This window comes from Geotrypetes seraphini, chromosome 12, assembly GCF_902459505.1.
Source record: "Geotrypetes seraphini chromosome 12, aGeoSer1.1, whole genome shotgun sequence".
Lineage (NCBI taxonomy): Eukaryota > Metazoa > Chordata > Amphibia > Gymnophiona > Dermophiidae > Geotrypetes > Geotrypetes seraphini.
Window position 1 is genome coordinate 2,497,122 of NC_047095.1, and position 27,748 is coordinate 2,524,869.

Consider the following 27,748-nt stretch of genomic DNA (forward strand, 5'->3'; position numbering starts at 1 on the left):
CTAAGTGGGGGGTCACCCCTTGGTCCAAAATCACTAGTGTGGGGGATATCCAGTGTGAAAACCCCCCGTGAATTTCAAAAGATCCAGATATGAGAGGGGGAAAAAAAAAGTCCCCATGCATCTTACTCTTTTTAACCAGCCTGATTTTTATAATAGCCACAATGAGCATGGAAAGTTATATGCATTGAAACCAGTATATATAAAATGTATTATGCATTATTACTGAACATAATGTACATATCTTGACTCAAAATGGTCATATTTGAATGGCTACATGAAAAGTTGTAACAATCCTGAAAACCAGACTGGCTTGGGGAGGAAATAATTTTAAAAAGCATTCTTGTGGTACATTTGATGTTCGCGACCTTGTTGTATGGTCGTGTTGTATTGTGTATTTACTGATGATGTGCCAATAAAACATGATTTATACTAAAAAGCATTCTTGTTTAACTTTTTTCACTTTTCCAACTCTTTACAAGAACATTTACTCACCTGTATCTTTCCTCCAGCCTCTTCTCTAATGTTTCTTCCTTGCACTACCCTTAATCTTAACACAGCCTTTCACCAACTTCTCAGCTAGGCCTCTCTCCCTAGATCACATCTGCATCCAAGATAAGCTGCCAATCTTTCCCATTTCTCAGCTTCTATCACCTCACCACTATTTCATGACAGGGGAGCCTCTACCCCTTTCTCAGTGCTGCTACTATATCATTTTTCATTAATCTCCTGCTACTATATTTTAAGGTTCTGTTACTGGGAACACCAACTTCCCTGATAAAACTATCTTTTAAAATCACCATCATACTCTAGTATTCCATTGTTTTATTTATACACTTTTACAATATTCAACAAAGATACGAGAAATGGAAATTCAAGACAAATACAATATTGCAAAAAAGAAAGGCAAACTAGCCATTTATAGATGAGAGAAGGAGAAATTAGGTTTGTACCTGCTAATTTTCTTTTAGTCCCTCCAGACCGGCACAGAAAATAATGGGTAATAATGCACCTCGGCCAGCAGGTGGAGACTGAGACACAAATTTTTGGCTGTAGAATAAGTGGGCTGTGCAGTCCCAAGTACAATCAGTCTGACAAATAGCCAAGCAGAACTAAGGAAAACTAATAACTGAACTATAAACAGCAAACAGCACTTCCAGAAGGAGAGTAGCAACTAACAGAGAGAAACACTGTTGGATATTGAATAGAAAAAAAGACGTTCAAAAACGTCCCCACAGCTCGCCAGCTACGCCAGACGAACCAAACATCGCTGTTCTTATAAACTTCCTAAGAACCCCAACAAAAAAACACCGCAGAAAAAAACCCCACACTCTTTGCACATGAACACTGAATAAAAACAGGGTAAGGTCTGGAGGAACTAAACAAAACAAACAAACAAAAAAAATTAGCATGCAAGAACCTAATTTCTCCTTTATCGTCCCTCCAGACCAGCACAGAAACTAATGGGATGTGCCAAAGCAGTACCCATTATGGGTGGGACCCCTGAAGGGCCGCCACATTAACACACTCGCTGAACACTGCATCCTGACGCACTTGAACATCCACATGGTAGTATTGCACAAAGGAATGGAGAGAAGACCAAACCACAGGGTTGCAGAAATCCAGAGGCCCCAGATAAGACTCAGCCTCAAGAAGCTGCCTGACCCTGAGTGGAATGAGCTTTGAGAAATTCCGAGAAGATACCAAGGGGAAAAAAGGCTGGGAAGAAACAATGGACAAATTACAGGAGTCGACTAGCCCAGAAGAGGAGGTTAGAAGGATTGTAACAAAAGAGAAGAAACTAAAGACCAAAGCACTGGGAAAGGAAATGAAGACAAGAAAATACCAGGATCTAAATTGCATATATACGAAACAAAATGGGGGAATTAGAAGCCATGGCCAATGCAGAGGACATAGACATCATTGGAGTCCCTGAAACGTGGTGGAATGAAGAAAACAAATGGGATACAGTACTGCCGGGGTACAAGCTCTATCGCCAGGACAGGTCAGGACAGAAAGGAGGTGGAATAGCCCTATACATAAAAGAAAGCATACAATCGACAAAAATGGACACAGCAGAGATGACCAACAAGCTGGAATCGCTATAGGTTAAAATACTGGGATGGAAAGGGCCTGAAATAAAGATGGGCCTATACTATCGTCCACCCGGGCAATCCGGAGATATCGATGAAGAAATGGAAGCCGAGATGAAGCGAGAATGCAAAAGCGGTAACAGTTATTATGGGAGACTTCAACTACCCCGGGATAGACTGGAGTCTTGGAAGCTCAAAATGTGCTAGGGAGACAGAATTCCTGGAGGCTATACAAGATTGTTTCATGGAGCAGCTTGTTAGAGAACCAACGAGAAGAAATGCCACTCTGGATCTAATCCTACATGGGTTAAGGGGACCTGCAAAGGAAGTAGAGGTAGTGGGACCGTTGGGAAACAGCGATCATAACATGATCAAGTTCAAGGTTGAGGTAGGAATACCGAAAGGAAAGAGAACCATAGCGACAACTTTCAACTTCAGGAAAGGAAACTACGACGCAATGAAGGAAATGGTAAAGAAGAAACACTTCCAAAAAAATGGCAAACGGTAGAACATGCCTGGTCTTTTCTCAAGAACATTGTGAGCGAGGCGCAAAATCTGTATATCCCCAGATTCAGAAAGGGGTGCAAAAAGAGTTGAACAAAAGACCTAGCGTGGGTAACTAAAATAGTGAAGGAAGCGATAGGCAATAAGAAAAATTCATTCAGGAAATGGAAAAAGCACAAAACTGAGGGGAATTGGAAAGAGCACAGGAAGAATCAAAAAGAATGTCACCGAATGGTTCGAAAAGCCAAAAGAGAGTATGAAGAGAGGCTAGCCAGGGAAACACGAAATTTCAAACCGTTCTTTAGATATGTTAAAGGGAAGCAACCGGCTAGGGAGGAGGTGGGACCGCTGGACGACGGAGACAGGAATGGAGTGGTGAAGGAGGAGAAAGAAGTGGCAGAAAGACTTAACATGTTCTTTTCGTCTGTATTCACAAATGAAGATACATCCAACATACCGGAACCTGAGCAATTCTTCAATGGAAATCAAGCAGAAAAATTAACATCCATGGAAGTGAGCCTTGAAGATGTACGCAGGCAGATAGAAAAACTAAAAACTGACAAATCCCTGGGTTCGGACGGAATCCATCCAAGGGTTCTGAAGGAATTAAAGGAGGAGATAGCGGAACTACTGCAGCAAATTTGCAATCTATCCCTGAAAACAGGCGTGATCCTGGAGGACTGGAAGATAGCCAACGTTACGCCCATCTTTAAAAAGGGATCAAGAGGTGACCCGGGAAACTACAGACCAGTGAGTCTGACCTCGGTTCCGGGGAAAATGGCGGAAGCACTGATAAAAGAAAACATCGATTAACATTTTGAAAGAAACTAACTTCTGAAAACAAGCCAACATGGTTTCTGCAAGGGGAGATCGTGCCTAACAAACTTATTACACTTCTTCGAAGGAATTAACAAACGGATAGACAAAGGAGACCCCATAGACATCATTCAAAACAAATGCTAGGAAGTTTTTCTTTACTCAGCGGGTGGTGGATACCTGGAATGCGCTTCCAGAGGAAGTAATAGGGCAGATTACGGTAATGGGGTTTAAGAAAGGATTGGACAATTTTCTGTTGGAAAAGGGGATAGAGGGGTATAGATAGAGGATTGCTGCACAGGTCCTGGACCTGTTGGGCCGCCGCGTGAGCGGACTGCTGGGCGCGATGGACCTCGGGTCTGACCCGGCAGAGGCATTGCTTATGTTCTTATGTTCTTATATATCTAGATTTCCAAAAAGCCTTTGATAAGGTGCCCCATGAACGCCTACTCCGGAAACTGAAGAACCATGGGGTGGAAGGAGACGTACATAGATGGATCAGAAACTGGTTGGCGGGTAGGAAACAGAGGGTAGGAGTGAAGGGCCACTACTTGGACTGGAGGAGGGACACGAGTGGGGTCCCGCAGGGCTTGTGCTCGGGCTGCTGCTATTTAATATATTCATAAATGATCTAGAAACAGGGACAAAGTGCGAAATAATAAAATTTGCAGACAACACCAAACTATTTAGTGGAGCTTGGACTAAAGAGGATTGCGAAGAATTGCAAAGGGACTTGAACAAACTAGGGGAATGGGCAACAAGAAGACAGATGAAGTTCAACATTGAGAAATGTAAAGTATTACATGTGGGAAACAGAAACCTGAGGTACAACTATACGATGGGAGGGATATTATTAAATGAGTACCCAAGAAAGGGACTTGGGGGTAATGGTAGACATGACAATGAAGCTGATGGCACAGTGCGCAGCGGCCGCTAAGGCGGCAAACAGAATGCTAGGCATAATCAAGAAGGGTATTACAACCAGAATGAAAGAAGTAATCCTGCCATTGTATTGGGCGATGGTGCGTCCACATCTGGAGTACTGTGTCCAATATTGGTCGCTGTACCTTAAGAAGGACATGGCATTACTCGAGAGGGTTCAGAGGAGAGCGACGCGTCTGATAAAGGGGATGGAAAACCTTTCATACGCTGAGAGATTGGAGAAACTGGGTCTCTTTTCCCTGGAGAAGAGGAGACTTAGAGGGGATATGATAGAGACTTACAAGATCATGAAGGGCATAGAGAGAGTAGAGAGGGACAGATTCTTCAAAAACTTTCAAAAAATAATAGAACAAGAGGGCATTCGGAAAAGTTGAAAGGGGACAGATTCAAAATGAATGCTAGGAAGTTCTTCTTTACCCAACTTGTGGTAGACACCTGGAATGCGCTTCCAGAGAGCATAATAGGGCAGAGTACGGTACTGGGGTTCAAGAAAGGATTGGACAATTTCCTGCTGGAAAAGGGGATAGAGGGGTATATTTAGAGGATTACTGCACAGGTCCCGGACCTGTTGGGCCGCCGCGTGAGCGGACTGCTGGGCACAATGGACTTCAGGTCTGACCCAGCAGAGGCATTGCTTATGTTCTTTATTATGAGAAATTCCGTAACAAGTGTCTTTGGAAGAAGGGACACCGAAGCGATAGCCTCCTTTTTCCAACATACAATAGTAGCCTTGGTCCCCATATGAGGACCCTCTAAGGAGGGCAAAAAGATGATCCTAGGTCCGGAACTCCAGGGTTCCCTGAACCAAAGAATGAAGAACCCTATGGATATCCAAATTGTGCAACCACCTCTAAAGAGCCCTCCTGACTACCCAAAACCAGGAAGACCATGGATTGGTGAACATGAAAAAGGTGAAACCACCTTCGGCAGAAAGGAGGGAGCCAGCTGCAGCATGACCCACTCCCTAGAGAACTCCAGGAAAGGAAGCCTACAAGAGAAGGCCTGCAGTTCAAAAACACACCTCATTGGAAGTAATAGCCACCAGGAAGACCGCCTTAAGAGTACGGTCCTTCAACGTGCAGGAATCAAGAGGTTCAAAAGGAGGATGGACGTGTACAAAAAGAACCAGACTGAGATCTCAGGCCGGAACCAAAGACCACCCTGGAGGTTGGAACCATTTGCTGTTCTCAAAAAACAAATCACATAATGAGAAGAGGTCAAACGCCGACCATGCAACAAACCGTGAAATGTAGACAAAGCTGCAAGTTGAACTTGGAGGGTAGACCAGGCAAGGACCCTGTCCAGACCATCCTGCAAGAATTCCTAGAATTGAAGCAATAAAGCGCAAAGGGAAACCATTCCATGTGCGGAACACCACTCCTCAAAGATATGCCAAACTCACACAAGCCTGCGAGGTGGAAAAGTCCCCGGTATCATAAGAGGGTGGAAATCACCTTATCTGAATAGAAAACATGATGGCAGATAAAAGGCCAAATGGCCCATCCAGTCTGCCCATCCGCAGTAACCATTATCTCTTCTTCTCTCTCTAAAGAGATCCCACGTGACTATCCCAAGCTTTCTTGAAAATCAGACACAGTCTACCGGAAGACTGTTCCATGCATGTACCATCCTTTCTATAAAAAAAAGTATTTTCTTAGATTACTCTGGAGCCTATCACCTCTTAAGTTCATCCTATACCCTCTCATTCCAGAACTTCCTTTCAGTTGAAAGAGACTTCACTCATGTGCATTTATGCCACATAGGTATTTAAATGTCTTATCATATCTCCCTTCTCCCGCCTTTCCTCCAAAGTATACAGACTGAGATCTTTAAGTCTGTCCCCATATCCCTTATGATGAAGACCATGTACCATTTTAGTAGCCTCTCTCTGGACCAACTCCATCCTTTTTATATCTTTTTGAAGGTGCAGCCTCCAGAATTGTATACAATATTCTAAATGAGGTCTTAGTCTTATACAGGGGCATCAATACCTCCTTTTTCCTACTGGCTATACCTCTCCCTATGCACACTAGCATCCTTCTAGCTTTCGCCGTCACCTTTTCAACCTGTTTGGTCACCTTAATATCATCACATACAATCACACCCAAGTCCCGCTCTTCTGTCGTGCACATACGTTTATCACTCCCTAAACTGTAATGTTCCCTCAGTTTTTTGCAGCCCAAATGAATGACCTTGCATTTCTTAGCATTAAATTTTAGCTGCTAAATTTCAGACCATTCTTCACGTTATCCACACCATCCTGTGTGTCTATGCTACTACAGATTTTGATATCATCCGCAAAGAGGCAAATCTTACCCAAAAGCCCTGCAGCAATAACGTTTATACAGCCCAAGAACAAAACCTTGAGGCACACCATTACCTTTCTTACTTAGGCCCATTTCAAGGGCCAAGCTGTAAAACAATAGGGACCCGAATCGAACCTTGGAACGGGCCTCGATTCAAAAGGCTGAACAAGAGGGGCAGCGGAAGAGGATCTACCATGAGAAAACTAACCAGATCTGCATACCACAGGCGCCTGGGCCAATTCGGGGTCACCCGAATCACGTGGTCATCATGATGAGCAATTCGAAGAAAGACTCTTCCTATCATTGGCGACGAGGGAAAGCGATACAGGAGGCCATCCGTCGGTAAAGACTGCAGCAGAGCATCCATCCCCTCAACCTGGTAATCCCTATACTGACTGAAGAACCGTGGCACGTTGGCATTGACACTTGTGGCCATGAGGTCCATGACCAGCTGGCCCCAGGTCTGCACAATCAATTCGAAGGCTGCGGGACAGACACCCCACTCGCTGGGATCCAGCACATGAAGACCAAAGAAGTCCACCTGGACATTCTCCACTCCCGCTATGTGGGAAGCCAAGATGTCCAGAAGATGAGTCTCTGCCCAATCCATGAGCAGAAATGCCTCCTGCACCAGATGACTCTTGGTTTCCCTGACGATTGATGTAAGCCACAGCCTTGGCTGCGATGAACTAACCCCCCCAACAAGATCGAGCATCTGAGGCAACCCCTGCTGAAAAGCATACTGAAATGGGCACATGTGAACCAGAGCCCAAATGACCACATCCACGGAGGCCACCATCAACCCCAAGACCTGAAGAAAATCCTGCGCCTGCTGACACCAACAATTTAACACTTGGGCCTTTTTTTGCATCTATATTTACCAAAGAAGATGTACACAGCATACCAGAACCCATCAGGCTATATGCTGGAAACAAAGACAGAAAGAGGCCTGAACAGACCCAGCTTCTAAAGCAGGCAAGCCGGCAGCTGTGAAAAGGGAGTCCCCAGTAGTGCTGCCCGATTCATGATTCGAATCGGTTCACCGATTCACATCGATTCAAAACAAAACAAACAAAAAAAAAAATGGCTTCACGATTCAGCTGACCCTCCCCCCTGGCCCCCTAAAGCAGGAGTGGAAGTGCTGCTCTTGCTGGCCGGCCGCTGCCACACCTGCTTTAGAGGGGGATCAGTCAGGAAGTGCTGCTGTCGGCTCCCCCCCCGGCCTCCCCGTACTGTTTACCTTCGAGGAACAGCCTGCAAACAAGATTGCAGTGCTAGCGATCTTTGTACAGCGATCTGACATCAGAGGAGGGGCGGGACCGCAGCAGAGGAAACAGCTCCGAAGCAGTACAAAGATCGCTAGCACTGTGATATCTTGTTTGCAGGCTGTTCCTCGAAGGTAAACAATGCGGGGAGGCCAGGGGGGAAGCAGGACACCAGTGAGACGCCAGGGGGGATGCAAGCCTTCAAGGGGGCGGGGTAGGATGCAAGCTTTCGGGGGGGGGGGTTAGGGTGCAAGCCTTCGAGGGGGGGGTAGGGCGCAAGCCTTCGAGGGGGGGGGAGTAGGGCGCAAGCCTTCAAGGGGGGGAGTAGGGCGCAAGCCTTCAAGGGGGGGGGAGTAGGGCGCAAGCCTTCAAGGGGGGGGAGTAGGGCGCAAGCCTTCAGGGGGGGGGGGGCCTGGTGTAGAAGTACACGGAGAAAGGGGTTCAAAGAGACGTGCATATGCCAGACTTTGGGGGGAAGAAATGGGTCTGAAAATAGAAGAGAGGGAGAGAGATGATGGACAATGGGATTTAGGGAGGGAAAGAACAGAAAGGGAGAGAAGTTGGACACAAGGAACTGTGTGGAGGGGGGATTGAGATACTAGATAGGAGGGTAGTTGGGAAAAGAAAGGGAGAGATGGTGGACCCTGGGGTGGTAGGGAAGGAGGGAGAGATGCTGGATGAAAGGGTAGTTAAGAAAAGATGGATCTGTGGAGGGCGATGAAAAAAAAGATTCCAGACCTCCTGGGGAGGGAAGGGGAGGAAAGAGATGGCAGATGGATGGTTCTTAACCTCTTCCTCCCTTCTATTCACCACCCTTACTCTGTAATTCCCTTGCATCCACTATATAAGCATCCCCTGCTTCTACTATGTAATCATCCCCAAAAAGGCAACTTCTTGGCAATGTCCAGCTACCTTATGCTGTAAATTGTAACTTCCTGGAAATGTCCAGCTACCTTATACTGTTTTCCAGCTATCTTATACTGTAAATTGTAACTTCTTAGAAATGTCCAGCTACCTTATACTGTTATTTGTAATTCCTGGAAATGTCCAGCTATCTTACTCTGTAATCCGCTTAGAACTGCAAGGTACAGGTGGAATAGAAGTCACTAATGTAATGTAAGAAAAAAAGAAAGGAGACCCTGGCAAGCAAGTTATCAGAAGACAACCAGAGCCTGGGACCAACAAGATTTGAATATTGACCAGACAACAAAAGGTGGAAAAAATAATTTTATTTACTGGTTTTGTGATTACAATATGTCAGATTTGAAATGTGTATCCTGCCAGAACTGGTGTTAGACCACAAACATGAGCTAGGATTTAACAGAGAGAAGAAAAGTCTTTTTTGTTTGTTTACACCACAGCGCCAGTGTGGTTAGGAGAAGGCAAAGGGGGTGAAGAGGCTATAAAATAAACCCACCAGGATGTTTGAAAAAAACAAACAAAAAAAAAAACAACAACAAAAAACCCCACCCAATTGGGCAGGAAAATCGACAATTGAATAACCAATTCAATAGGCTGAATCGAATCAAATTTTTTTTCCTGAATCTGGCAGCACTAGTCCCCAGCACTATCGGCGGTAAGGGAAACCTTATTTCCATGACCGTCAGCAGCTGAGGAAATCCCTGCTGCACACGCGAAGGGGAGCCCTGCTCGTCAGTGCCCGACGCCGACAAGGCTTCCCCTTCGAAATGGCTGGTATACTTCGAGCACACACCGGCCGCATCAACACCGCGCCAAGAACACAACGAGCACTTTAAGCTTAAAAGTGTTCATTGTAAAAACTGCAACTAAGTAAAACAAAAAGTGCCTGTTAACAATTAAACTCAATTTACCTCAATTGAAAACTTCTCTTCAGACTGCACTGCCTCAGGATTTCTTTTCCCCTTCAATATAGCTTTAATTAAACTTGAACAGACTCCACTGGCACTTTAAGCTATATGCCTGGCCTGTATTTTGTGGCAAGGCTTACAGCTGAGGCACCACTAATTAAAAATTTGGGGAGGTGGGGTAAAGAGGAGGAGGGATTCGACCAGTCAAGTGTGGCACTGTGGTCGGATGGATCCCCTGAAAGGGCCCCACAAATTAAATCCGGTACCACAAACAGGGAAAAGGTGGCATAATTTAAAACAAAATCCAACAGCCCTACACTAAACCAGGTAAAGACTGCACAAGCTTACCACCTCCACCTGCTGGAGACGGAGAACAAACTGATTGTACTTGGACTGCACAGCCCACTTCTACTACAGTCAAAGGTTTGTGTCTCAGTCTCCACCTGCTGGTCAAGGTGCATATAACCCATCAGTTTCTGTGCAGGTTTGGAGGACGATAAAGAACAGTACTTAGAAATAAAAAAGGAAAGAAACTATATTAGGAAAATAAGGATAACAAATCCAACGTAAATGGCACTAATTATGTAAGTTGCTCCTCATAAGTCAGTCATTTTTCAAGTAAAATTTAAGAAATTGTTCTAATTATAATGGGTTCCAAAAAATTATTTTGAAAATTCAATATTTACATGGGAACATCAAAAGATGTGGGGCTCCTAAAGCCACAACTCAGACTGCAATTCCAAAATTGCTTTCTGTCCGAGTTGTGTTGACTTGGCCATATCTGGAAACATCAACACTTTAGCTTCACAAAATATTGTGTCTATGCTTTCATTAAGTGTTTTATCACTATCATTCATACATACGTATTACCAATAAGATAGACCTAGTTTTGCATCATATTTTGCGACTCTTCAAAAATCTAGTAGGGTCAAATTCAGTAGATGTTAACTGATCCATTCCATATTTACCATATTTCTTTTTTGAAGAAATATAACAACTGTTGGAAATAATTATATTACCTGCATTCTGTATACCGAAGATCTCCTTGATGTGCTTCCTCAATAAGACCTCAGGGGACAAGTGTGTAACAGGAAAATTAATAAAGGTTCCTGTATCTTGCAGCATTTTCTAACCTTTAAATCTTGAAATGTAAGCTATTAAATCTTTAATAGCGGAAGTACGAACGGCGTGCAATGTAGAAACCTATGTTTCAACTAATGTCAAACATTTGTCAAATATCTGCAAATTTAAGTCCACATTTTTAAATTTTTCAACAAATTCTTTTGAAAAAAAAAAATCTAATTTTGAATTATGACCAATTTCAGCACCCCTCCTTTCTAAAGTTTATCTGCCAAATATCCTTTAAAGTAATTTCATACGGAGTATCTACCGAAACTGAATCTTCAAATCAAGCCATCTTGAAAGGAAAAAATAAAGCAAATTTGAAGAAGAAATTAAGTAGCTTGAGGATCCAAACTATCCTGTAAAGATAATTTGGGACCAAATTCGGGACATAGATTCCTAAAGTACAGAGGGATGCGGATGAGTACTGTCAGGAATAAGGGATGCACCTGAAAGGGATTCCTATCTAGTATCAGCTGGAGAAATTAAACCAGGAGTAGTCAAATGGTGGTCCATAGGACCTGAAGTAACCAGGGTGGAGATCTTAGTCTTTGCTTTATGTTTCCCCATAGTGGAAGAAAACCAAATACCTCAGTAAAAAAAAAAAAATCTGCCACCTCGTAACTCCTCATGGCTCCAAATGGTCACCAAGGGGCCTAGTGTGCTCCTTAGGGCATTCCACTTTGGCCATGTGCCACAGCAGCACAGTCTATTTCAAAGGAAGAATCAGGCCCTTAATGACATCACCGGGTCATCCTCCACAGTGCCTGAGTGGAATCGGCCAACTACGCAGACTCTAGTTGGAGTAAGATCCAATAAGCAAGATGGAAAAATTATGTTCTTACCTGTTAATTTTCTTTCCCTTAGACGCAGCAGATGAATCCAGAGACCAATGGGATAGCTCACATCTACCAGCAGGCGGAGATAGAGAAACTGATTAACAGGTGGTCCTATTGACTGGCACTCCTCCTGTTTATCTAGTATAGCTCCTTGCCCAAGCATCCGTAACCATCAATAGGCATAGCATGTAAAAAACTTCTTTCCCATAACAAATCTCAAAATGCAATAATACAGAAAACAACCTGTCATAATAACAAACTCGAAAGTTGCAAAAGAAAAAACCGAGAGACAATATCCAGAAAGGGTGGGGCTCTGGATTCATCTGCTGCATCTAAGGGAAAGAAAATTAACAGGTAAGAACATAATTTTTCCTTCCCTAGCAACAGCAGCAGATGAATCCAGAGACCAATGGGATGTAGCAAAGCAATCCTCAATCTGGGTGGGAAGCAAACGCCGCCTCCGCAACAACCGAAGCACAAAACGCCCCTACCACATGCGCCCCCACATCCAAGCAGAAATGCTGAGAGAATGCACTCTAGGAAGACCAATTAGCCGCGAGACAAATCTCCTCCAAGGAAAAATCCTCTGGGCCGAGCCCAAGAAGTAGCCATCACTCCGGTGGAATGGTCATAAAGTTCTTTCGCCAACTGCTTCCCTGCCAGCAAGCAAGCATAAAGAATGTCCTCCTGGACACATTGAGCGATGGAGGCTTCGGACGCTGCCATACGTTTGAGGCGTCCCTTGAAGAATACAAAAAGGAGATATAAACAACTAAAAGTCATTAGAAACCGAGCTCGCTGAGAACGCTACGTACGTATCAAAAAATGCAGTGAATAAAAGCACTGCTCCCAATTTCTCCTCCCAGGAAGAAGGAAGGAAAAGTGAGCATGACATAAAAGAAAGGATGACACCCCCCTAGAAAGAAATAGTGGTACCATCCGAACTGATACCCCATATTTCGGAAATCAGAAATAGGAATCCCCGTTAAACAAGGCCTGCAACATAGAAAACTGCAGAGCTGAAGCCATGGCCACAAGAAACCCCATGTTCAACGGCACAGCCCTTCAGAGTCCCAAAAGACAAGGATGAAATGAAGCCTTCGGTAAACTGAGAAGTACGTGAAGATTGTACTCCAAACCGGGCTTTCTAAGAGGCGCATGAATATACCGCACTCTGTTTAGGAAATGAACTACATGAAGCTGAGAAGTAAGCGAAGAGCAATATACCTAGCCCTTGTAACAAGCCAAGAATGGCACCAGAAGCTGAAGGGAATTGAACGCTAAGCCCTCGGCAATACATGTGTGCCAAAAAGGAACTCTGGAGTGTTTCAAACGTTAAGAAGCACCCAAGAAAGGAAAAACCTCCAAAAGGAAGCAGAAGCCACAGGAGAAGACGTCCGTAGCACCCGGATAAGAGAAGAAACAACCTGCTTCGCTTAACCCTTACACATCAACCAAGATTTTTCAAAAAACTAGGTCGTAATACTAAAGTAGTACAAATATCTATGTTGATCGGACCCTAGGCGAGCAAAGCCGGAGATACCAGGAAACTGCTTAGTCCGGCTGTCGCAAGACTCATCAAATCCGCATAGTAAGGATGGCACCGCCAATCCAGAGATTCTACAAATACTGTGCCCAGAAAGCGAGCTCGAGATGGCAAATCCAAGCCATCATCAGCCAGCGGAAAACACTGAAAAAGAGAAGGCAGAGGCGAGAAAGGAGCCATGCAGCTACCCCCTCTAACTCCCACTTCCTGGGCCCGCTGAAGAAGCTAGGAAGCTTAGAATTGAGAGACGAGGCCATGAGATCTAGGTCAAGGAGATCTCATGTCCATAAAAAGAGCTAGAACGCCTGAGCCACAAATCTCAATATCCAGGATGCAGAAGATTACACTATTACTAACATGCACACTTTCCAGAGTGTACACAGCGCTGTACACTGCAACATATAAGAAATGGGCCATGCTCAGATTCCGCGGAGAGAAAGTCTATCCAAACTCTTATCCTGATCCATAAAAGGATCTGCCAACAGAAGACAAAGATGAGAGTCCACCCATTGAAGCAGACCAACTTCACCTGCCAACTGAGTACAACACCTACTGCCCAAGCTGTAGAGAAATACCCCCATCATAATACTGACCAAAAGGACCCTCAGCAGCAATCCGGAAGAATGATCAGAAGCTCCAGAAAGGTAGTCTGACCCTGCTCAAGAGTAGAAGAATGAACAAGTACTGAGTCGCCTCTGAAGACCAGACTCCTGGAGCTGAGGATGGAAGCCACCGAGCTCCCCAACCCGACAGCCCGGGATGGTCGGCTGTCATGAGCTAGTCCAGCAAAGACCGAGGCATGCCTTGAAAAGCGAAATCGCACTGAGCCACCAAATCATACGAGCGATGCAGGAGGAGCATACCAAATAATTGGAGCCCTGAGATACCGGGAACCACCGGAACAAAAGCGACTGCTGTAGCGTAAGAAGGGGAAAGCAAGCCGAAGTTCCCAGTGGAGTCAGCAATATGGATCACAGAAACTGTACAGAATCCCATACTCTTGGTCATGGTAAGCGAAGAAGAATACCAATCTGAGACTGAGACCTCATGCCCAAGTCTCCGGAAAGAAACACATGTCTCTCCTATATGAATAAAAACATTACCCCGATATACCTATAAATAGTACAGGAGAAAAGAGCGCTGTGCAAATTCGAAGATGCACATGTAAAGAACTGAGGAAAAGATACCACCCTTTTCGTGTCAGTCAAATGGCCCGACTGGAAGTCGTCCGAATCAATCAGGCAGTCAAGAAGAAATTAGATGAATCGCCTGGTAGCGCCAAAACGGTACCACCGCCCACATCACCTAAAACGTTTGTGAAGCCTTGGGTAGGCTTTGGCATGTGCCAAAACCAAAAGCGCTGCTCCAGGGGAGGCAGGCAAACCAAGTGCCGATTCGGAGTCCATAGAGAAAATGTAAATATACTACCATGTTGTCTGCAGAAATGTGTAACCCCGAGAAACTAATTCAGAAGAATGGGATCCAGCCTGCCCAATGCCCCCGTCTCGGGCACCATGCAGTAAGTGGAACAACGTCCCTTAGTTCCCGAAGAACTACAAGAACTGTCCTGAGGACCAGTAACACTGAAAAGGGAAACACCAAACAGAGACTCCAAGAACGAACTGGAAACCTGAGGAAGATGCAAAGATGCAAGCATCCTGAAAAATCTTCACAGCCCCCTGACCTGACATTATAGCCTCTTCTACCTCATGTGAAAGCCTGAAGAGTCATTGAAAGAAGTCAAGATCCCCTCAGAATGAAGTGCAGAAGGTCAGGGAATGGCTGAATGAGACTGTAGGATCTGCAAGAAGATTCTCCTAGGAAAAATCAAGGTTCACAATGTAAAGAGGAATATACTGGAACCTTGAAAACAGTACTAACCCCATGCAACATGAGCGAAATACGTATGTCCTTTAAAGTGAATACATACTACACTCAACAAGATGCTGCATCTACCGCCCCGTGGAAAACAACAGCATCCTTACATGTATCAGACAAAGCTCACATCGCTAATGAGAGCTTCAGGGATGAGGCTAACAGCCACATAGCGCGTGATCCTCCGCGGGTTTGATAAAATAGGTAACTGGCTCCTGGTTAAAAGGAGCTGTACAGCCCTTCCTGTCTGGTCGGGGGGACCGTCTAGCATGTGCCATGAGAAAATGGAGACAGGAGAAACCAGCGTGATAAGCATGGAAATCTGAAGTCCAGGCCCCCTCAGAAATAGAGAAAGAGAGTCCTGGCCGCAGGAAGATGCGCAGTGTCATTATGCCCATAGAGATAGCCCAAACTTGGAAACTGTTTGTACTACCTTTAGGCATATATATCCTGTGCCACTACTAGACACATGCAGCTCAGCACAGAGGCCCAAATAAGGACAGTTACCAACAGACAAAGGCTCAATCTGCAGGGACCCCAAGAGAGACAATGAGATAGTGCCCTGTGTGATATACAGGGCACTATCTTACTGCTGATCTCACCGTGCCGTGAGTTGCTGTATGTCGCCCCAGTCCGGACAAACCGAGACTGGGTGACCTAGCACAGGGCAGAGTCTCTCTGGTAAACCCCTTGAGTGCTAACCCCAGAGTCCGATTAAACAAGCAGCTTTCTTCAAGGGAGTACAGCAGGAACACAGACATAGACATATAAAGCTGCCCAAGCTTGTCCCAAAGCTGGTGACACACATACAACTTGTCTGAACCGGAAAGGAGAGAAGCCCCGGCATACCCTGACCAAAGTCAGCTGGAAACAAACTACCGGAACGCTGCAGCTCTCCCGCCATCGCCGGAGACCCAAGCGCACGCCTGATTCTCACCGACACGTGGCCGCTGCATCAACGCTCCTAGAAACATAGTCGGATTCAAGCCCCGCAAAATTTACCCTGCCGCGGCTTGCATAGAAATAAAATCAGACTCGGGGAATAACCAGAAGAACGGCCCACAGTGCCGGAAAAAAACATGTCCCATCTCATGCTGCTATAAACCGGCACCTGCACAATCAGCTGCACATGGCCGTGACAAACACCGATGAAAGAGAGCCTCAGAATAAACAGGACTACTGCTGCACTGAAACCCAACAATGAGAACAAGTGCGAGCAAGAAATTGCACCGCTACTGCCGCGCTGTAACCAACAAGGAAACCAAGCGCGTGCATGCAAAGGGCGGGAAGTCCCGGATCCCTCCACGGATTTCTAGTCATAAAACTTAGCCTCAATAAATTATCCATGCCTTAAATGTACGATGACCGAACCCACAGTACTAAGACTCCCAAACAGAACCTGAAGTTCAAACAACCGTAAAAGCCAGACATACTCACAGGCTTGTTGTTAGGGCCGGTTGAAGTCAGTTTGCAGCAAAAGCATGGCAGAATGTAACAACTGTGGTCTCTTTTTTTTTTTTTTACAGAGAAGGGAAAGAAGAAAAAAATTGAGACCCAGTCAGCCCTCTAGCAATGGAGGGAGGGTGAGGCAGGGACCTGGGGGGGCCCAGGTGTAACCCCTAAAGCCGGCACCGTTCAGCCGGACACCCTTGTCTCACTGAAGAGAAAATTTCAACAGGAGAAATAGCATTGCCAGCTCACTGAAGAGAAACCTCAACAGGAGAAACAGAATGGCAGTCTCACTGAAGAGAAACCTCAACACAGCCAGAATTCAGGAGCTAGTTGAATAGCGACCTTTTCCTGCTGGGAGATAGAGAATACTAGATAAACAGGAGGAGTGCCAGCCAATAGGACCACCTGTTAATCAGTTTCTCTATCTCCGCCTGCTGGTAGATGTGAGCTATCCCATTGGTCTCTGGATTCATCTGTTGCTGTTGCTAGGGAAGATACAGGTACAATATTCCTCCACCGTGGGACACCGTCAGCAAGTTCCACCTCCCCTAGTATTCTTCTGTTTCCAAACACAACCCCCAAAGTGTGCAATCCTATAATTGGGCACCTGTATTTAAGTGCCACTTCTGTGTGTGTGTAGATGTACAGAACACCAGCACTTTAAAGATAAGCGTACACTCACACACAAGCTGCAGCAAAGTGACTATATGCTATTCTATATGGGCAAGTGTAATTGCACATAGCACCTTTTTTATTTATTTATTAAAACTATCCTTCCCCTCGCTAAAAGGCATTTCCCACACAGGAAAACTAGGGACCTCCCTCCACTTCAAAATCACTGCGCTCTGGAACAACCTTACCTCCCCTCTTCGGAACTTGAGCTCTCTCCAAGTTTTCCGCAAACATCTGAAAACCTGGCTTTTCTCAAAAAATGTAAGTCTCCCTCCAACTTAGGAATCAAGGAAACTCTTATATCTTGGCATCCCAAGTCCTGTAAATTTTCTTCACACTTCTACCTCTAACCCTCTGTTGTAGTTCCTTCCTATTTCTCCTACTGTAAACCGCGTCGAGCTCTACGAACGTGGAGATGATGCGGTATACAAACCTAAGGATTAGATTAGATTTATATATCCTCTTATATCCTAAGTGGTTTTACATTCAGGTACTTTATATTTCCCTATCTGTCCCAGTAGGCTCAAACTCTATTTAGTGTACCTGGGGCAGTGAGGGGATTATGTGACTTTCCCAGGGTCACAAGGAACAGCGAGGGATTTGAACCCACAACCTCAGGGTGCTGAGGCTGTAGCTCTAACCACTGTAGCACACACTCCCCCCATAAATGCAAGGGGGAGTTTACAAGCAAGTTGCCACTTGTACATACCCTTGCAGCATTTATACCAGGTCTATGGCTGGGGTAATTCCAGATGTATAACATGAAGTGTGTATTCTAATGGAATCTAGGCCCCTAGACACTATTATAGAATAGGTTCTCACCATGCTGCGTAAAGGCATCTAAAAAGAGGCACCCACTTACAGAACTGCCTCCCCCCAAGTAAGTGTGCAAAAGACACTGCATATGTTTAAAACTCTCTCTGAATGTTGGGCAGTTTTGTTTTTTTGGGGGGGGTTTTAGTGATTAGAGAGTAGAAGCAATTGCCACTTCCCCATCTAGTGGGCTACCTTAAAATTCTGTATCATGGTTCATGAAGAGTCCTGACGGAAGAGACACTTCTTGTACTGTGGATATGTTGGAGCATGCATGCCACTGGCCCTGGACACGTGGCAGTTCAGGCCATCCAAGGCTAAAGAGCAGCACCGCAAAAGCCAAGGATGGGAGGGAAAAGTCCGGAAGCAAAACACACACTTAGGAGAAAAGCTGAGTGAAATCTGCACATTAAATGAAGACCAAGTAACTGGATGATCATGGCACCGGCTAGCTCCATGCCTTCTGGTTTCATGGAAAGGTGAAGGGCAGTGTCTGCCTTCAGCATTATATATGCCAGAACTGAGGGAGAGCAGATCAACATACATCCTGTGTCCGTGGTCCTGGTTTTTTAAAGATGTATTATGTAACTTCAGTTTAACATGTGCAATAGTTCCTTTTTTGTCAAGGCAATTTGAAGAATTTATTTTGCAAAAGGGGTAGAGGAGCATATTACGAATATAGCAATGATAAAGGGAAGATAAAAACAAATGAAAATAATCTATACTGCCGAGTCTTTGTTCTGCTTTGGAGCGGAGGGGGCAGTTAGGGGTGTTTAGGCGTAGCTTGGATGCTATGTAGGTTGTTTTTTTTTGGTAGAATCTCTTGTGTGTCATGACCAGGGCTTTGAAGATGCATCGCTTTTTGACTGGTAACCCAGTGAGCTGCATAGAGCGCTAGAGTAATGGGGTCATGGTAGCTGAGGTTGTATAGGAGTCTAATTGCTGAGTTCTGGACTTTTTGGAGGTGTTTTATGTTCTCCCCCATACCCCTTATCTCTCCACCCCACTAAACATACTGTGGACCAACAGTTCTCAACCCCTATCATTTAGACCAGTGTGCTACAAACTTTTTGAAGCCACGGCACACTACACGTGGGGCCTTGGCTGGAGGGCATCTGGAATTTCACAGACGTCGATGCGATGACGTTATGCGTATGTGTTATGTCATCATGTTGACATCTGGGCAAGCGCAGATGCCCTCCCGTCGCGGCCCTGAGTCTTCTATTACCGCCAGTGGTGGGTGTTGGAAAAGGAGATGTGGAGAGGAACCAGCCACCAGCTGATTGCCTACAGGATGTGCCTCTCGTCACAAAAGGCACGTCCTGTAAGCAGCTGGTGCCTCTCCTCGCCGGTGTCTCGCAGCACACCTGGAATCTGCCACGGCAAACAGTTTGCAATACACCGATTTAGACAAACCCAGCCAGTAAGGTTCAAGACATCCATAATGAAGATGCATGAAAAATGTGCGTGCAATGTCTCCAATTTATGCAAATCTCTCATGCATATTCATTGTGGATATTTAAAAACCTGCCTGAAAACATAGCATATGCCATATAAAATCAAGTGTAAAGAATCTTGTGTTTGAACTGGATTTCATGCGGGAACACCTCCCAACACATCTTTTCAACAAGTTATGTTTTTCCAGATAACTTACAGCGCGAGCAGTCAGGGGCATGCCACTGCTGTCTCTCTCATCAGGGTCCAGCATACCCAGTGAAATGGCCAGTTCCCGCTTGTCATCCGCAATCATTGGAAAAGGGAGTGTGTCAACCGGCTCGTCCCCATTGTATGCATTGATGTCCTGCATAGAACACACAAGTTCAGGAATTTTAATGTTTAAGTGTACTATCAATTTGAGCACAAGGCTAAATACACTGGAAACACTGGCGCGATTCCTCTTCATTTACACCAGGTGGCCTTGAACAAGACACTTTATAAACTAAACCTTAAGCTTACATACCACATCTTCTCTATAAATATTGAGCTCGACACGGTTTACAAAAGATTACAAAAAATTCAAAGGGAAGTACAGTGAGAATTGGTGGTAGGGGAAAGCAGAAATTTACATACTTTATCTCCTACTGTAAAACCTCTTATAACAAAGGACACTTGTGTATGGAAAGCTTTTGTGCCACGTTGCACACTCCAGCAGCCTCAAACATTTTTAAGCCTTGAATGCTCAAAAGTTTTTGTACCATATGGTTTGCCTTTTATGGTTTAACTCTGTTTTGCCCAGTGTAAAGGGCACCCTAATCTTTGAAAGAGTTCCTGTTGATACTACAGAATGTATTATTAGCACAGTGAACAGCTTTCCTATGGAATAGGTAGGCAAGCCAGTTATAGAACTATGATAAACACACTGCAAATTTAAAGAGCAAACATTCCAGCACAGTCAGTGACATAAATGGGACCATATTCAAAAAAAGCTCCTTGCTGTTTAAATTGTTTGTTCAGAACTAATTGGGTATATTCATATACCCAGTTAGAGCCAGATTTTGCATAAGATGCCCACATTATTCACCATTAGGCACTCTAATCAGGTACGTCTAGCAATGTACACAACTTTTTTAAAAAATTGGCTAGTTTTCAGCCAATATATTAGTTTTCAGTCAATCAAAAAATAAGAGTTAAGAGTTTGACGCTGAACCCTTAGGATGCCTAGTGATGCCCAAGTCGAGGTGCCCTCTGATGCCTAATGTACCATGTTGCACACTCCAGCAGCCTCAAATATTTTTAAGCCTTGAATGCTCACAAAGTTAAATAGAAATAAAACCTGTCCTTTTAGGATGTAGTGGAACTAGTTTAACTGAAACCCAGTAAAAAATAAAATAAACCCAGAATGTTTTAAAAACCTGTTCCAAGTTTTAAGATTTCAGTTGAAACTGAAGACAATACTAAAATTTTCCCAGATTTATGTAGATGAGAGAAGAGACTATAAAATACAGTGACCCAACTTCACTGCAATTCAACCTGTTTCAATGACTTGCCTTTAATGTCTTTATAACTAAGCTTGTTACTATTGCCTGTGTCTGAAGTATGAGCACAACTAGGTTAAATTAAAGCAAGAGCTGCTGCAAACATTTCTGGCACAAAGGAAATGCGGTAGTTTCTATTTTGTGTCCTCCCTTTCACCTTACCACTGAACTCCCACACAATGAAGATTCAGACAATTAAGAAGCGGATTATCTCTGGGGAAAAGGCCCTAGTGAAATGAGGCCAATCGCAAATGCTTGCCTTTATGCTTTAGTATTGTGCAATGCATACAAGTACATGATTATACAAGACTGAGGGTTTGGCAGCACCAGAGGCCTAGTATCACATGAGGATTCAAACAGTCATTTCAAACAAATAGCTTTAGGTGGGTTGTTTTTTAAAAAAAAAATTATAACTAAACTCAAAGTTCATCGGCTATGTCAAAGTCTCCTGAGTTTTCCCAATATACAATTGCTGGTCTCAGCTGGAAGGTGAAAACACTATAGCACAAAATCCCTTGTTCAAAATGTTTCAGTCTAACCAGTGAAGTCTCTCTGGCATATACCGTTTTCTCCTAATTTATTAATGAAGTGTTGATGGCACTTGCTGTATCTTTAACATTCAGTTATAGAAAATTGATGACAAGAATCTATACAGTACTCTGAGACAGCATGGGTGGGGGTTCCAGAGACTTTGGCTAGCAGGCTTGAGCATTCCCACTGGTCACACATTTGAGTGTCATAATTTTGGAGGGGGCTTGAGCCCATAGTAGGGGAACCCAGGCCCCCAAGGCTCCTTGTGGCTATGCTACTGGTATAAAAGACAAATGATGGGTTGTATCCGTAGAGGTTTTGTCAGCAGGAGACCTGAAGTCATCTTGCCGTTATACAGATCCATGGTGCGGCCTCACTTGGAGTACTGTGTCCAATTCTGGAGACCACACTACCGTAAGGACATGCTGAGGATCGAGTCAGTTCAGCGAATGGCCACCAGGATGGTCTTGGGACTCAAGGATCTGACATACGAAGAAAGACTAAAAGAATTGCGGCTGTACTCACTTGAGGAACGAAGAGAGAGGGGAGACATGATTGAAACGTTCAAGTACATCACGGGTCGCATCGAGTCGGAAGATGATATCTTCTGTCTCGTGGGACCCTCGACCACCAGAGGAAAATCAGGGGAGGGAAGTTTCATAGCGACTCCAGAAAGTACTTCTTCACCGAAAGAGTGGTAGATCATTGGAACAGACTCCCACTGCAGGTGATTGAGGCAAGCAACGTGACGGATTTTAAGAGAAAATGGGATGTTCACGTGGGATCTTTAAGGGAGTAAATTCAGGGGGGGCGGGTACTTGGAATGGGCAGACTCGATGGGCTATGGCCCTTTTCTGCCACCATTTTCTATGTTTCTATTAATTACAGATAATCATTTGATTCAGAATTCTTTCTACAAAATTGATTACTTAGCATCATACTTAAAATTACATTTGTTGAACCAAGATATTCCTAAATTCATCTACCAGAGGCAGTGTTTGTTTTAACACCAGCATTTAAGTTGTCCACATGTTCTGAGTGCTGCTATCTGCAGAAGTGGCAGTGCAGGATACATTTATTCAACTGTGACTATGCTGCTATCTTTATCCACATAGCAAAATAAGTCCACTATCTAGACAGCTATCTATAGTGTTGGGTTCAACACAACCAAGTTGCTAGTATTGGCTCAGGTGTCCGTTGGAACAGGAACAGTGCGGTAAGAAATACAAACCTACCTAGATCTGCAATTTAGCCATTTTTGGAGGGGCTATCCAACAGTATCGCCCACGTTGCTGAAGAAGTGGGCACCTTCACTCATACATTTTGGGAATGCAAGATAAATCGATCAATTCCATGAGAAGGGAGGTTCAAAAAAAAAATGTTAAGATTTGCATCACTATAGAACAGTATCGCAAACGGTGTGCCGCAAATGCTGGGGAGGAGGAGAGGCACCAGCTGACTCTCACGGCGAGAGGCAAATCCTTTAGGCAGTCAGCCGCTGCCAACACCTCTCCTCCTCGCCACGTGTCTTCTTTTGCGGCACCCCTTGAGTCGCGCCCGCCATTTTAGTGTGCTGCGGCTCGCAAAGTTTGCAAGACGCTACTATTGAACCATGACCCAAAATTCTTTTTGAGGCTGCAGGAGGTGAAATAAGATGTTGCCATGAGGGGTTATGTAATTCCACCCTCTTCCCCCTTTTGTGTCTCACGCAGTTTTCTTTTTTAAATATTTTAATCAGGTATGTCACCCCTTTTTAAATTTTCAAGACTTAGTAGTCAAAAGTTTTTGAGTTTTATTATCATGCTCCCCTATGTATTGTCCTATCTAGGGTTACCAGATTTCATAAAGTAAAACCTGGACACATTGGCCTACCCCCAGCAATGTCCCATTCCCACGCAAACCTCCTTTTAAGCTCGCGTCTATATCTGGGAGGGCCTCTGAGCATGCTCTCATGCGAAAACTCGGACAAACTCCTTACAGGTTAGAAAGCCGACCGGGTAAATCCGGACGTATGGTAACCCTAGTCCTATCATGTCATGATCTACATTACTATACCCTGTTCTGCTTTATTATATAAACCCCGTTATGATTTATTATGTATGTAAACTTGTAACCCGTTCTGAGCTCTGAGCGAGGATGAGATATAAATCAAATAAACAGACTACACATGCCGCATTTCTAATGGGACCTCTTCGTTGGAACCATCTTTAGTTGATATGGAGCTAGATTTAACATTCCAAAAGTAACAAGACTTGTAGTTTTAAAACTGCTGGGTACGCCTTAACCTTTTACACATTCCAAACGTTTTTACTGATGTTTAGATACTTGTCTACTATAAACTGCTTAGAATTTTACATGGGCAATATAAAAATTTAAACAAACTCATTAGCAGCCATAGAAAGTCAAGGATTTGATATATACTCTAGGAGGTGCAATCAAGTCAAGTAATTAAGATTTACAGTCCTTACTTCTGAGGAGCAGATTGCAAGAGCTGAAAGAGGATGAGGCATAAGTTGACTAAAAGGTGAGTCACATTCTTTCCAGTGATGACAACGCCTTTTCTGGGTTTTGATAAAAGGTAAACTCAATGGAGATTAGCTCTTTACTCTTGAAAAAGAAAGAGCAGTCAACTTATTTATGCTATTGACGTTATGATTTTTCTTCTCACCAAATCTGTCCTGGAGGGTCTGTTATGCTTATTCGTTAGTGATATCCTGAAACCCAGCAGGAGTGAGGATTCCCATGTAATGCAGACAGGTGCCATGGGAAATCATTTGTTATAGAAATCCTAAAAACCTATCTGGCTGGCAGGACAACTGAGAACTACAGAACCAATTTAGGGAAACATTTTGTACACCACCAACCTTGAGAGTGGTGGGAGCATATGGTTGGTGGCGATAGTGTCCCATCAGTTTGCTGATTTTTTCTGCAGGTTGGTTGAGCCTAGGAATCTTGCTAGCCTGGATGCCTTTTTGCTGCTGCTAACCCCCTCCCCCCCTCCAAAAAAAAAAAAAAAATCTTCATCCACAAGCTGGATAAAACTACAAAGGCTGGAAATGTGGGGACCCCCTTGGGTCATTCCATGTCAAGTGGTCTAGGGCTCCCTACCTCACCATCTCGGATTTTGATGAAATTGTGCTGAATCTTACATGGCCCAACCAAACTCTGGTACAGTGCAAAATTTTGTCAACTTGTGCAATCATAAAAGCGATTTCAACACTGAAACGCAATGGAATTATTTAGGTTCAAGCCGTGGAAAATCACCTTGTGACGGAACTGATTGAACGACGAAAAGAATAGCAGCTAGAGCTAGCCTTCAAAAATCAAATGACTAAATATTGACAGCAAAAGACCTATTCAATTTCTAAAAATAAGAACATCATGGAAGTGAATATATACTTGTTCAAAGAAAAAAATAAAAATAAAAAATGAAAAGAAATTTCAAGAAGAAAGATGGCAAGAAAGCAGCGCAATAGCTGGAACTAGAGAATCATTAGTTTGTACCACATGACTCAACACCATTCGTGTGAGCAAAGTGTCAAATGATACTACCTACTTCGTAGCCAGAACTTCCAATAAGGATACTACCATGCCAGACTTGAGAATATATCACAACTGCTCCCTGGTTATATTACTTTCATTTACAATTACAAAATGTGGACTGGAAACATAACGGCCAATGATCCATCTAGCCCAGTATTCTGTCTTCACAGAGGTCAATTCAAGGCACAAGTACTTGGCAAAAACCTGAGTAGTAGCAGCATTCCATGCCACTGATCCAGGGCAAGCAATGGCGTCTCCCATATGTCTCAATAGCAGTTTATGGACTTTTCCTCCAGGAACTTGTCCAAACCTTTTTAAATCCAGTTACATTAACCGCTCTTACAACATCCTCTGGCAAGGCATTCCAGTGTTTAACTATTCTCAGAGTAAAAACATATTTCCTCCTGTTGGTTTTAAAAGTATTACTCTAACTTCAAGCATTCCCTAGTCTTTGTAAATCTTAATGCCAAAAAAAAAAAAAAAAAAAAAGGATCCACTTGTACCTGTTCTACATCAGTGGTTCCCAACCCTGTCCTGGAGCACCACCAGGCCAATCGGGTTTTCAGGATAGCCCTAATGAATATGCATGGAGCAGATTTGTATGCATCTCACATCCATTATATGCAAATCTCTCTCGTGCATATTCATTAGGGCTATCCTGAAAACCCGATTGGCCTGGTGGTGCTCCAGGACAGGGTTGGGAACCACTGTTCCACACCATGCAGGATTTTGTAGACATCAATCATATCTCCCCTCAGCTGTCTTTTCCAAGCTGAAGAGCCCTAACTTTAGTCTTTCCTCATACTAGAGGAATTCCATCCCCTCTATCATCTTGGTCGCTCTTCTTTGAACCTTTTCTAGTGTCACTATATCTCTTTTGAAATAAGGAGACCAGAACTGAACGCAATACTCAAGATGAGGTCGCACCACTGAGCGGTACAGAGGCATTATAACATTCTTAGTCTGGTTTACCATTCCTTTTCTAATAATTCCTTGCTTTCTTGGCCACCTCTGCACATTGGGCGGAACGTTTCAGCTTACTGTCCACAATGACACCGAGATCTTTTTCTTGGGCGCTAACCCCCAAGGTGGACCCTAGCATCCTGTAACTATGATTTGGATTATTCTTTCCAATGTGCATCACTTTGCATTTGTCCACATTAGATTTCATCTTGTCATTTGGACACCCAGTCTTCCAATTTCCTAGTGTTCCTGCAGTTTTTTCAAAGTCCGTATGCGTTTAACAACTTTAAACAGTTTAGTGTCATCTGCAAATTTAATCACCTCATTCATAGTTCCAATTTCCAGATCATTTATAAATAAGTTAAATAGTTAAATAGCACCGGTCTCAGTACAGATCCCTGTGGCACATCACTATTTACCCTCAATAGTTTATGCACCCACATGGCCCTGCTAATTGATTTTACTGGCCTGAAACACAAGACATTTGTTGGGTGCCAGAACATCTCATTTCTATGCTCTCTGCGCCATCAGTTATATCATCTGGGTGACAATATCAGTTTTCAGAAACTATTTTGGCAAATGTAGTTCATAAATTCAATAAAATGCAAAGAAGGGATAAAGACAGTCAGAACCTCGGCTTGGGAACTAAAGGATGTATTTACAAAAGATTCCTGGATAAAACATTCTTATCAGGCTGGTGTTTGGGGCAAAACCATAAGTGAATTGCTATTAAATTCTTCTACATATCAAACATTTAGAAGATCTCTGAAAACTTATTTTGCTTAAACTATCTTAAGAGATGTATTTCAGGCATGTGCTCATTCAAGATATTGAAGGGAATTGACTTAGTAGAGAAATAGATTGTTCACCCTCTCCAAGGTGGAGAGAACGAGAAGGCACTTGCTAAAGTTAAAAGGGGATAGATTCCGTACAAACGTAAGGAAGTTCTTCTTCACCTAGAGAGTGGTAGAAATCTGAAATGCTCTTCCGGAGGCTGTTATAGGGAAAAACACCCTCCAGGGATTCAAGAAAAGGTTTGATAAGTTCCTGCTGGACCGGAACATACGCAGGTAAGGCTAGACTCAAATAGGGCACTGGTCTTTGACCTAAGGGCCGCCACGTGATCGGACAGCTGGGCACAATGGACCACTGGTCTGACCCAGCAGCAGCAAATCTTATGTTCATGTATGTATCTTCGCTGCATTTGGCAGTTCGTAAGGTATTGCGGGATATAAGCTCCGGGCGGCTTTCCCGCAGAGGAGAGAATCCTACATTCACCGTGGGCCTCATCTGGGGCAGCCTCCTTGGAGCGGCTGAGGCACGGGCAGTGTGTCTGGGAGGGAATGCATGGATGGGAGAACATCGCAGGGAAGGAGACATAGGCATCCTGGGACTGTCGGCCAAGTCTCTTCCCTGAAGAAGCCCTTTCTGGAAACGTCAATCGCTCCTCCTAAACTTACTTGCTCCACTTCATCACTGACGCTGAAACCGTGGATTGAAGACAAAGTTTTATTTTATTTTTCTTTCCAGCTTATGATTTATCTTTAATCTTATCTATTGTTTTGCCTTTTGTCTTTGTTTTGTTCTATTTCTATCATTTAAATTTCTCCAGAATTCTACTGTGCAACGGCTCCCCCTTCTGCTTCTATTCCTTTCTCTCCTCTC

The 27,748-nt window shown here is 44.0% G+C and overlaps 1 protein-coding gene across 1 annotated transcript in view; it reads right to left on the minus strand.

Moving 5' to 3' along the window:
• LOC117346417 (peroxiredoxin-6-like) overlaps positions 1 to 27,748 on the minus strand; it is an 84,661-nt gene that overhangs the window by 11,016 nt on the left and 45,897 nt on the right. The window contains exon 3 of the mRNA XM_033915949.1: positions 19,726 to 19,872. Coding sequence (XP_033771840.1) covers positions 19,726 to 19,872 — 147 coding nt within the window. The remainder of the gene's footprint in view (positions 1 to 19,725; positions 19,873 to 27,748) is intronic.